We start from the raw sequence: 12337 nt of genomic DNA on the forward strand, positions 1-12337 counted from the left end.
AGACAAAAAAAAAAAAAAAAAAAAAGAAAAGAAAAGAAAAAAGAATCAAAGGCATTGAAGAAAATCTGAGAGAGATATCAGACAACCTTAAGCGCTCAAATATCCGAGTCATGGCTATTCCAGAAGGGGAAGAAAAAGGAGATTGCATTGAAAACATATTCAACAAAATAGTGGAAGAAAACTTCCCAGGTATAGGAAAAATCACAGATCTTCAGATCCAGGAAGCTCAACGATCTCCAAACGTATTCAACCCAAAAAGGTCTTCTCCAAGACATGTTATAGTCAAATTGGCAAAACTCAAAGACAAAGAGAGAATATTAAAAGCTGCAAGAGAGATGCGTCAAATCACCTATGAGGGAGCCCCAATCAGGATAACATCAGACTTTTCATCACATACCCTAAAAGCCAGAAAGGAATGGGATGATATATTCAAAATATTAAAAGACAGAGACTGTCAGCCAAGAATATTCTGCCCTGCAAGGCTATCCTTCTGAAATGAACGGGAAATAGTATATTTCTCAGACAAACAAAAAATGCGGGAGTTCATGACCACCCTTAAAAGAAATCCTCAAGGGAGTACTGGGTTTGGTTTCTGAAAAATAACTACCACTGCCATAAAAACCCAAGAAAAATCAAAACCCACTAGTATAATAAAAATGGCATTCATAAAGAGAAAACAAAGAAACAAAAAGGTTATCTACAACCTAAGGAACCAACAAACACAGAAAACAAACAGTAAATCAGAAAGCAAGGAACAAAAAAGACACCTAAGACAACCAAACAATAATCAATAAAATGCTAGGAATATATCAACACCTTACAATAACAACTCTTAATGTAAAAGGCTTAAATTCCCCAATCAAAAGACACAGACTGGATGCCTGGATTAAAAAGGAGGACCCAACTATATGCTGCCTTCAAGAGACCCACCTCACCCATAAAGACTCACACAGATTAAGAGTGAAAGGATGGAAAAAGATTTACCATGCAAACAGAAAAGAAAAACGAGCTGGAGTAGCTATTCTTATATCTGACAAAGTAGACTTTAAACTAAAAACCATAAAAAGAGACAATGAGGGACACTACGTAATGATAAAAGGACTGATCCATCAAGAAGACATAACAATCATAAATATGTACGCACCCAATGTTGGAGCAGCCAGATTTATAAAACAAACTCTATTAGACCTAAAGAAGGAAATAGACACTAATACCATAATAGCAGGGGACCTGAACACACCACTGTCAATATTGGACAGATCATCTAGGCAAAGACTCAGCAGAGAAACACAAGATCTAAACAATACTCTAGACCAATTGGAATTGGCAGATATCTACAGAACATTCCATCCAACAACCTCAGAATATTCATTCTTCTCTTCAGCACATGGATCATTCTCCAGGATAGATCACATATTAGGTCACAAATCAAGTCTCAACAAATTCAAAAAAATTGGAATTATCCCATGTATTTTCTCAGACCACAATGGATTAAAATTAGAAATCAATAACAAACGAAATACTGGAAACTATACAAACACATGGAAATTAAACAGCATTCTACTTAATGACATATGGGTCCAAGAAGAAATCAAGCAGGAAATCAAAAAATTTATTGAAACTAATGAAAATAATGATACATCATACCAAAACCTGTGGGATACTGCAAAATTAGTACTAAGTGGGACATTTATCTCATTACAGACTCACTTCAGAAGAATGGAAAGATGGCAAGTGAACAACCTAACACTTCACCTTAAAGATCTAGAAAAAGAAGAACAATCCAAACCTAAAGTTAGCAGACGAAAAGAAATCATTAAGATCAGAGCAGAACTGAATGAAATTGAAACTCAAAAAACAATTCAAAAGATCAATGAATCAAAAAGTTGGTTTTTTGAAAAGATAAATAAAATTGACAAACCATTAGCATGGCTAACAAAAAAAAGAAGAGAGAAGATTCAAATAACAAAAATTAGAAATGAAAAAGGTGATATTACAACTGATTCATCTGAAATACAAGGAATCATTCGAGACTACTATAAACAACTATATGCCAACAAGTTTGAAAATCTGGAGGAAATGGATAAATTTCTGGACACACACAAGCTCCCAAAACTGAGCCATGAAGACGTAGAAAATCTGAACAGACCAATAACAAGAAAGGAGATTAAAGCTGTTATCAGAAGGCTCCCAACAAAGAAAAGCCCAGGGCCAGATGGATTCACAGCAGAATTTTACCAAACATTTAAAGAGAAACACTTCAGGAAATAGGACTGGACACAGACTTCATGAATACGACCCCAAAAGCATGGGCAACCAAAGGAAAAATAAACAAATGGGATTATATCAAACTAAAGAGCTTCTGCACAGCAAAAGAAACAATTAACAGAGTTAAAAGACAACCAACAGAGTGGGAGAAAATATTTGCAAAATATACATCTGACAAAGGATTAATATACAGAATATACAAGGAACTCAAACAACTTTACAAGAAAAAAACAAGCAACCCAATTAAAAAAGGGCAAAAGAGCTAAATAGGCAGTTCTCTAAGGAAGATATACAAATGGCCAACAGATATATGAAAAAATGCTCAACATCACTCAGCATCCAGGAAATGCAAATCAAAACCACATTGAGATACCATCTAACCCCAGTTAGGATGGCTAAAATCCAAAAGACTCTGAACGATAAATGCTGGCGAGGTTGCGGAGAAAAAGGAACTCTCATACATTGTTGGTGGGACTGCAAAATGGTGCAGCCTCTATGGAAAATGGTACGGAGACTCCTCAAACAATTGCAGATAGATCTGCCACATGACCCAGCTATCCCAATGCTGGGAATGTACCCAGAGGAATGGAAATCATCAAGTCGAAGGTATACCTGTTCCCCAATGTTCATCGCAGCACTCTTTACAATAGCCAAGAGTTGGAACCAGCCCAAATGTCCATCATCGGATGAGTGGATACGGAAAATGTGGTATATCTACACAATGGAATACTACTCAGCTATAAAAACGAATGAAATACTGCCATTTGCAACAACATGGATGGACTTTGAGAGAATTATATTAAGTGAAACAAGTCAGGCACAGAAAGAGAAATACCACATGTTCTCACTTATTGGTGGGAGCTAAAAATAAATAAATAAATTCACACACACACACACACACACACACACACACACACACAAAAAAAAACCTGGGGGTGGGGGGGGGAAGAAGACGTAACAACTATAGTTCCTTGAAGTTGATACGACAAGCAAACAGAAAGGACATTGTTGGGTGGGAGGGGGGAGAGGGAAGAGGGAGGGAGGTTTCAGTAATGGGCCACAATAATCAACCACATTGTATATCGAAAAAATAAAATTAAAAAAATAAATAAAATAAATAAATAAATGAAAAATTTTTTAAAAGAGAAAGAAACTAAAAAACCAGGTATTGGCATTCCTAATCATATGCTTGAGTGATTTGCAAGGGATGACCTCTAAGAGGCAGGTGATTTTTCTTAGGAGCTCAAGCTTCTTTTGGAATCCTTCACTGTGGGTAGGCAGAATAATGACCTTCCCACCCCAACATGTCCACATGCTAATCCATGAAACCTATGAATATGTTAAGTTACATGGCAAAAGGAAAGTAAGAGTGCAGATGGAATTAAGGTTGCTAATCAGCTGATTTTGAGATGTGGTTTCTTTTCTGTGGCTTATAACAGAATACATTTTTTTTTTTTTTGGCAGCTGGTGGTACCAGGTTCTGAATCTGTGACCTCGGTGTTACCAAAAATACCTGAAACTGGGTAATTTATACAGAAACAAAATTTATTTCTCACAGTTTCAGAGGCTAGAAAGTTCATGGTCTAGGGGTTGCAACTGTTGAGGGCCTTCAGGGTGGGAACTCTTTACAGTGTCCCATGGAGATGCAGGTAATCATATGGCAAGGATGGCAAGAGCTCTTTCATGTGCTCTCCTTATAAGGCCACCAGTCCACGCCCATGACAACCCTTAAACCACCCACCTTCTTGAATTAATCAATCCATTCACAAGAGCATAGTAGTTACAATCCAATTCTCTTACAGGTCTCACCTCTCAACACTGCCACAGTCAGATTTCCTAGGCTCTTAACACTGTTACAATGGGGATCAAGCTTCAGTGAGCTTTGGGGGGACATACAGCTGGGAGATTAGCCTGGAATATCAGGGTAGGTCTAATGTAACCATGAGGTTCCTTACAAGTGAAAGAGGGAGGCAGAAGAGAGAGAACCAGAGAAATGGAGCAAGAGAAGGCCTCAACCAGGTGTTGCTGGCTTTGAAGATGGAGGAAAGGACCATGAGTCAAAGAATTGGGTGTCCTCTAAAAGTAGGAAAAAGCAAGCAAGTGGTCTTTCCCCTAGAGTGGACCCCTTGATTTTAGCCCAGTAAGACCCCTGTGATTTCTGACTTACAGAAGTGTAAGACAATAATATAACATTGTGTTGTTTTAAGCCACTAAATATGTGGTAATTTGTTATAGCAGCAGAGGAAACTACCTGTATCTGTCCTGATACCTCCTGGAGACCCCACTTACTGTCTTCTGTACTATTCTTATCCTGCTATCAAGAATTGGAGAGGACATTTACATCTCAGTGCATGCTGACTTACCACTCTATACTTGTATTTCAAAGCCTTTGTCTAATAGATTTTAACTGTACAAAGAACATATCCTATGTTAAAGAAATTTAGGAATAAACAAACAGGTGGAGAACAATGTTTGGGGAAGAGGAATGATCACGATTTCCCCTAAATCTCTGGTAACTAAAAAATCCATTCATCCAGCACACGGTCAGCCTTAACCACAATGAATGGTATGGTTTTCTGGGGTTTAGCAATTCTTTTTTCTTCTCTTTCCTTATAATGACTCCCTTTTTCGGAGGTAAAATGAGCTGTATTGCTTAGGGATAAATATGCTGTGCCAACTTTGCCTAACCACACACACAAAACGTACTCGGTTCATTTTTTATTTCCTTTAATTTTTAATTAATTTATTGGTTTTATTCATTAAAAAATTACTTTTTCAAAAAAAAAAAACTTTTAGCAAACAAAGAATAGAAGGAAACTTCCTTAATCTGACAAAGAATTTTTACCAAAAATCAAGCAAACAAAACTTCAAAAAACATCACATTTGATTACCAAAAGCTTTCCCCCAGATGGAGAAGTAGGCAAGAATGCCCATGCTTCAACACTGTTTACCCAGCACTGAATTGGAGGTTCCAGCTGGTGCAAAAAAGGCAAGAAAAAGAATAAAGGTGTAAGTATGGGAAAGGACAAAATTACACTGGTACCGTTCACAGACGACATGATTTACAAAGGAAATCCAAAAGCTATATGGACCAACTACTAATCAGTAAACAATTAATAAGTTAACTTAGCAAGATATCTGGATACAGAGTCATTTAAAAAATCAATTGCACTTCTATATACACACAAGTAGAAAAATTTTAAATTATATCATTTACAATGAGATAAATCAAATGACAGATGCTGAACACTTCTGTACTCAAAAGTATAGAAACATTACTAAGAGAAATTAAAGAAAGCCTTAAAAAGAGGAAAATATTCCACAGTCATGAAATGGAAAATTCCATAATCTATATGAACTATAGATTCAATGCAATGCTGATCAATATCCCAGCAGGAACTTTTATGGAAACTGACAAGTTGATTCTATTGTTTATTTGGAAATATAAAGGGCCAAGAATAGTCAAGGCACTCTTGAGGGGCAGTCACAGAGCTGGAGGATTCGTATGCCAGACATGGAAACTCATAACGCTACAGCAATTCTGAGAGTGTGGATAGACAACAGCCTGATGAATAAGAAAGGAGTCCAGAAACATACCCACAAGTGTATTTTTTCACCTGATATACGACAAAGTAACGATGCAGTACTTTGGGGGAAGGAATGCCTTTTCAGTAAATGACACTGAATCAATCAGATATTTGCAAGGAAAGCAAATGACTCCAACTTCACACCACACACAAAATTAAATTCTAGATGGATCATAACACCTAAATGTGAAAAGTAAAATAAAGTTTTTAGAAGAATATCTAGGAGAATAACTTCATGACCTTAGGTTTGGCATAGACTTTCTAAGGAGGAGAAAAATTAACTACAATAAAGGGAAAAATAGACAAATTAGATTACATTAAATTAAGACTTTTCATTCATTCAAAACACGTATCTGACAAAAGACATGTATCTGAAACACATAAAGAAATAAGAAAACGTTAGCAAGCAAATGAAAAAATAAGTCAAAGATGTGAATAGTTCATAAAAGAGGATATTCAGATATCCAACAAGCACATGAAAAACATCATTAGTCTCAGGCAAATGCAGACAGAATCATAACTTGTAACTTCAACACACCCACCAGAGGGACTAAAATGAAACAGACAGATACCATCAAGTGCTGATGAGGATGTGTAATGAACAGAGCTCTTCACACATGGCTCGTGGGAGTGAAAACTGCTGCAACTCCTTTGGAAAACTGGCAGTAAGTCCTAAAGCCAAACAATCCTACTGCTACGTTTACACCTAGCACAAACGCCTATGTATGCTCACCAAGCGACTCACCTGAGAATGTTCATAGCAGGACTATACACAATAGTCCTAAAATGGAAACAAACCAAATGTCCACCTACTGCAGCATACATAAATGAGTTCTGGTATATTCATGCAATGAAATAACATACATCCATGAGAATGAACTAACTACAATGTCATATAATATTATGCATGAGTCTCACGTGCTGAACAAATGAATGCAGACACAAAGAACATCTTTTATATAATCCTGTTCACATAGAACTTAAAAACAGGTGAAGCCAGTAGACTGAGTAGTCAGGACAATGGTTCCTCACTCCCTAGGCACAGGGGCCTGGGACCTGCAACACTTCTGCTCTGAGTGCTGCTTACAGGAGTGCTGCTTACAGGCGTGCATTTGCTCTGTGAAATGCATCAAGCTGCATATATGCTTATGATTTATGCTACATGAAAACATGATATGGAACCAAAAAGTGCCAAACCCCAAAAAATATATCCTGCATAATTCCATTCTCACAAAGTCCAAAATAGGACACAACTACACTACACTGTTGAGAATGCACACATAGAACACTCAAAACCAGTGCAGTGGTGGTCACCACCAATCAGGGAGTGATACAGTGAGTATGAGTATCAGTAGTGAGGCAATGTTCTTTCCATCTGACAGCTGTGCTGGTTTCTCAGGAATTTGTTTTATAAAATTCACCAAGCTTCATGTCTATGTTGTACTATATCTATAAGATTTTATAGCTAAACCGGAAACACAACTGCTTTCTGTTAACACTTGCCATAGGTGAGGGTGCACATGGCCTTCCCCGTTGTATCCAAGGCGGTCAAACAGGGGGCTTTGGGTTGCGTCGTACCCCACCGCTGCAGGGCAGCCAGCAGTGATGGAGGCCAAGGAGTCCCCAGAGCCAGAGGTTCCCCTTTCAGCACCCCCATCTGATTTCCCTCAGGTTTTGGCTGATTTGGATCTGGTTGTGGAACTATAAGCAAAAGCAAAATTTACAAATCAACATTTCAGAATACCATGCGCATATTCTGTTTTTAAGCACTCATATTTTATAATTTTGTTGTTTAATCCCAACAGTAAAAAGCTTACGATTATTTGTTCAGATTTCTTCATCACTATCATAGTCACAGACCAATTAACCAAAGGACTAAAAGATATTCATGGATAATGATGGTTTTGAAATAGAATTAAAAATAATCCATCATCCTGGTAATCACCGCCTCACACGACAAAGGTGACCTCTGGATGGTGTTTCTACCTTCCCACTCTCTGGACAGGACTGCAGCACCTTTCCTGCCCCACAAGGCCAGGGGAGTAGCTGTAACAGCCAGGCTTTCACAGCCTGGGAAGTGGGGCCTAGTGACCTGCTCACACAGGGTAGAAGCGAGCAGAATCACCACCTCAATATGGCATCGAAACGACCATCACCTTGTTGAAAGAAAAAGAATAAAGTAAAATCTATTTCTAGTGGCTTTGTAACCAAAATTTGCCCAAGCGTTAAGAAAGACTGCTCTAAGAAGTATCATACCATTGAACCCTGAATTTGAAAGACACTGTCTGGTTATAAAGGGGAAACAATGTCCTAAAAATCATGTCTAATACTCAGGTATGAGCAGACACTTGGGCTGGTCTGCTGCCGGTGACAATGGACAAAAGAGGTGATGAGCTGAGGGTTGGGCCAACGCGGTGCCCCTGTGGCTTTAACAACACATTCACATGCTTGTACTGGGCTTCATTTCTGTTCCCTTTCCACAGGTTTAGACAAGGGTACTTCAAAAAGTTCATGGAAAAACACATTGAAAGATAAAAATGAATATTTCCATGAACTTTCTGAAGGACACTCATACTTCTCTCTACTTCTTGCTGGTTTTCTTTTTAAAAAATAAATCTATATTCTTTTTTCCAAGTATGTATTTCATTAATAAACGAGAAACTAAAATTCTCAAAAGGGGCTAAACTATGCTGAAAATTGAGTACTTTAAAGCCATGGGAAGGTAAGTATTTCAGATTTAAAGTGTAAATAAAAATTTAAATAATGTAAGTTTAATGAAACCTTAGAAGTATGTTTATAAAGTACTAGCCACTGGACCAGATATAGAGAGAAATGCTAAGTCATTTTAATATCAGCAAAATTTTCTACCTGCTCAAATTAAGGAAGTAGTCATGTGACTAAATTTACCATTACACATAATGACTACAGAATCTGAAAACAGAAAGAATATTACTTTGCTGTGTTAAAACATAACAGCAAACACGAAAGCTGAAAGTGAGAGAACTCTTACCTCCCAGCAATTCCTCAAAATCGTCCACAAAGAATTCCTTCAGGGGAGGGCGCTTTGGCCTCTTCAGAGTGTTTAGAAGCTGCTGGATTTTGGAGGACACTCTGCTGTTCACTGGGACACCTGTCAAGGGAGGAGCGGAGGAGCACTGAGGGCACAACACATCACACCCTAACGTGGAGATGGGACAGAGATGCAAGGCCCGAGGACAATCCACAGGAATGCATCATACTTTACAAATCCAGGCGCTGGCCCCTGAGACAGTCACTCTGGAATTTATTAATTCATTTAGCAAGGGTTTACTGAATGCCTTCAGGAAACAGGACTTGTTCTAAGCCAGAAGTTTTCAAAGTGGTTCAGGAAGCCCAGGGGCACCAAAGACCCTCCAGGGGTTTCATGAGGTCAAGACTGTTCCATGGTAACATTAAGATACCATTTTGCCTCCTTGGCTCTCCTCCTGTCACGGGTTTTCCAGAGACCACACATGTGTGATATAACAACAAACTGATGTGAACCCAATGTGACAGCCCAGGTGCTCTGTTACGCCAGCCAGGAAAAAGATCAGCAAAAACATAAAGTAAGCCCATTCTTCTCACTAAAATGTTTGTTGTTTTGGAAATTTACTTTCATAAGTATGAGGGTATTTTGAAACATTCATGGAAAGATTCATATTATCTTTTATTCTATTTTTCCACAAACTTTTTAAAGTACCCTTATATGTGCTTTATATTAACATGTAATGAGTTTATTATTTTTTTAAGTGAGTTAATAAATTAAAAAATTTTTAGTTTTAATTTCTAATATGGTAAATATCAAGAGATACAACCCATGCAAACTAAAAGTTCTTTAGTGTTCTCAATAACAGTAAAGAAACTGCTGTAGGAGATGGAAAGTCAGCAAAAAAGACAGAGAAGAGCCTGCCTCAAGTGGCTCACCATTTGTTGGGTTAAAACAAACAAAAATATACACATATGCCAAAAGCAAGAACACTGCACGCAGGGAGCAAACAACCAAGAGCACCTGTCGACACACCACTGTAGAGGAGGAGCAGGTAAGGCCCCTGAGCCCCACACTCACTCCACCAAGGGAGAAATTTAGCTGATCTTCCTCCCAACTGCAAGTATGGAAGTTGATGCCATGATGTCCTCTTACTGCATTTTTTTCTCCAATAAAGATGTCAAGTACTCCACCATTTACTTGTCACGTCTCTCTAGCCTCCTTCAATCTAGGACATTTTCTCAGCCTTTCTTTGTCCCTTGTGACATTGGCATTTTGAAGGAGTACAGTTCTTTCTTTTCATTAAGTAGAGTGTACCTCATTTTGAGTTTGCTTAAGGTTTTCTCATGACTGGATTCAGGTGCTGCATTCCTGGCTGAGATACTGCCAGAATACCATGTCCAGAGCTATGTGATGTCCACCTACCTTGGTGTGGTACTGATTCCACCACCTAGTCAGAGTGCTGTCTGACTCCTCCACTGCTGTGCAACCAAAAAGCAATGTGTGAGAAGATACTTCAAGACCGTGTGAATATCCTGATCCTCATCAAACTCTCTCCCTGGATTTAACAGCCAATTGGATCATTCTTGCCAGAACCAATTTTTACTGAGATGGTTGCAAAACAATTTTCCAGTTCATCACTCCATTTACATCTACCAGTCAGCACCTGGCATTCCATCTGTCTCTTTTTCTATCTATCTGGGATGACTCTCACAGATAGCTATTTTTTACACTGTTTATAAATCATTATGGTTCTTAACTATTTTGATGCACAAATTGTCCCAGATTTAGCCACTGGGAGCCCCTGAAAGTTGACTTGTGGCATGCTCCAATCATTTATCTTAAGCACTGCCTTACATTCTGCCATAAGGATATGTTTCAGTGTCATCCAGTGCTACCCTGCCCCAGCCCTGGAATCAGCCATTTCTCTCAGGAGCCCTGGTCCTCCTGAGCAAAGAAAGACCAAGATGCGGGTCCTGGGTGTGCTCATTGCTATAGCAATGCCTTCACTTCTTTTTGCAGACAGAAGTAAAAAGCACACATGTGTATATATATGTACATATGTATGTAGTCACAGATCCTACCTGTACAATCTACATATGCTCACGGGCCAGCATAAACAGACATATTCATATTTTAGAACTCATCAATCCATACCAATATTCTCATTTCAATCTGCCCCACAGGGTCCTCTCTTGCCTTTCCCCACTCATGCATGGATGTCCCTTCTTCGACACTGAGAACCCCAGCTCCAGCAGCACTGATACCCTTGCTCACTTGCTCGATACTATCTTATGTCTAACATGACTTCTGAATCGCTTCACCCACACGACTACAAAAAACAAGCCAACCAACAAGAGTTCAGAATTTGTCTGCTGTTCCTCCCAACCAATCCCGTCCAAGACTGAGGGTGTACAGTCAAATACCGTGTTTGTAACTTACTTACGTTAATTAGCTCTCTCTCTCCATCGACCCCTTAAGTGTGGCTATGGTATTCATTTGAATTACAACTGGGTTCATTTATTTCCGCTTGCTTTCTGCTTTAGGGGAGTTTCCTTCTCTTCCATCCTTTAAGTCTATGTTTTGAATATATAGAACGTTAACAAACTTCTATAAGTTACAACTACATAAATAGATAAACTCCCTCTGTGCTCCTTCCACCCACTCCACCTCCTCCTGGAAGTAACCACCGTCATTGTGCTCTGATTTACCCTTCCTGGGTTGCCTCCTACAAAGAAAGGCAGCTATATGCATGATTTGTTATTTTCCCTTGTTCCTCACACAAAATGTGGTATACCATAAATGTTCTACTCTTAACAATATCTGTAAAAACACCTCATTACAGTTTATAAAGACCTTTCTCATTCATTTTGAAAGCTGCAAAGTACTCCATGATGTGAATGTATTAGCTTTATTCAACCAATTATTCAACCAACTTGTGACACTTGGATAATTAGGTAGTTTCCAATACAGTCAGCCCTCCTTATCCATGGGATCCACATCCACAGATTCAACCAACTATGAATCAAAAATATTCAGAAAAAAATAAAAAATAAAAAAATAAAAATACAATAAAAAATAATGCAAATAAAAAACTATACAGTATAATATCTGTTTACACAACATTTACTCTGTATTAGGTATTACAAGAAATTTAGAGATGATTTAAAGTAGATGGGAGAATGTGCATAGGTTATATGCAAATATTATGCCATTTTATATAAGGAACTTGAACATCTGTGGATTTTGGTATGGGGTGGGGGTCTGGAACCAGTCCCCGGTGGATACTGAGGGGTGAACTGCATATTGCAATTGAAAACAGTGTTGTGATAAATAATCTAGTAACATAAGTATTTACTTCTTTTTGGAGGTGTGTGCTCAGGGTAAATTCCTAGATTGATCTTTCTCATTCATTTTGAAAGCCGCAAAGTACTCCATGATATGAATGTACTAAGGTACACTGGGTCCAAAGGTAAGT

The 12337-nt window shown here is 38.3% G+C and overlaps 1 protein-coding gene across 13 annotated transcripts in view; it reads right to left on the reverse strand.

Moving 5' to 3' along the window:
- The window catches only part of DIP2A (disco interacting protein 2 homolog A), a 116508-nt gene that overhangs the window by 50894 nt on the left and 53277 nt on the right, over positions 1-12337 (reverse strand). For 12 of the 13 annotated variants that reach the window (XM_063092323.1, XM_063092328.1, XM_063092329.1 and 9 more), the window contains 2 exons: positions 8866-8985; positions 7359-7556 (listed from right to left, as the gene is read on the reverse strand). The exons of the other annotated variant lie outside the window; for it this stretch is intronic. In XM_063092323.1, coding sequence (XP_062948393.1) covers positions 7359-7556; positions 8866-8985 — 318 coding nt within the window. The remainder of the gene's footprint in view (positions 1-7358; positions 7557-8865; positions 8986-12337) is intronic. 13 annotated transcript variants of the gene reach the window in all.

Source organism: Cynocephalus volans, chromosome 1, assembly GCF_027409185.1.
Source record: "Cynocephalus volans isolate mCynVol1 chromosome 1, mCynVol1.pri, whole genome shotgun sequence".
NCBI lineage: Eukaryota > Metazoa > Chordata > Mammalia > Dermoptera > Cynocephalidae > Cynocephalus > Cynocephalus volans.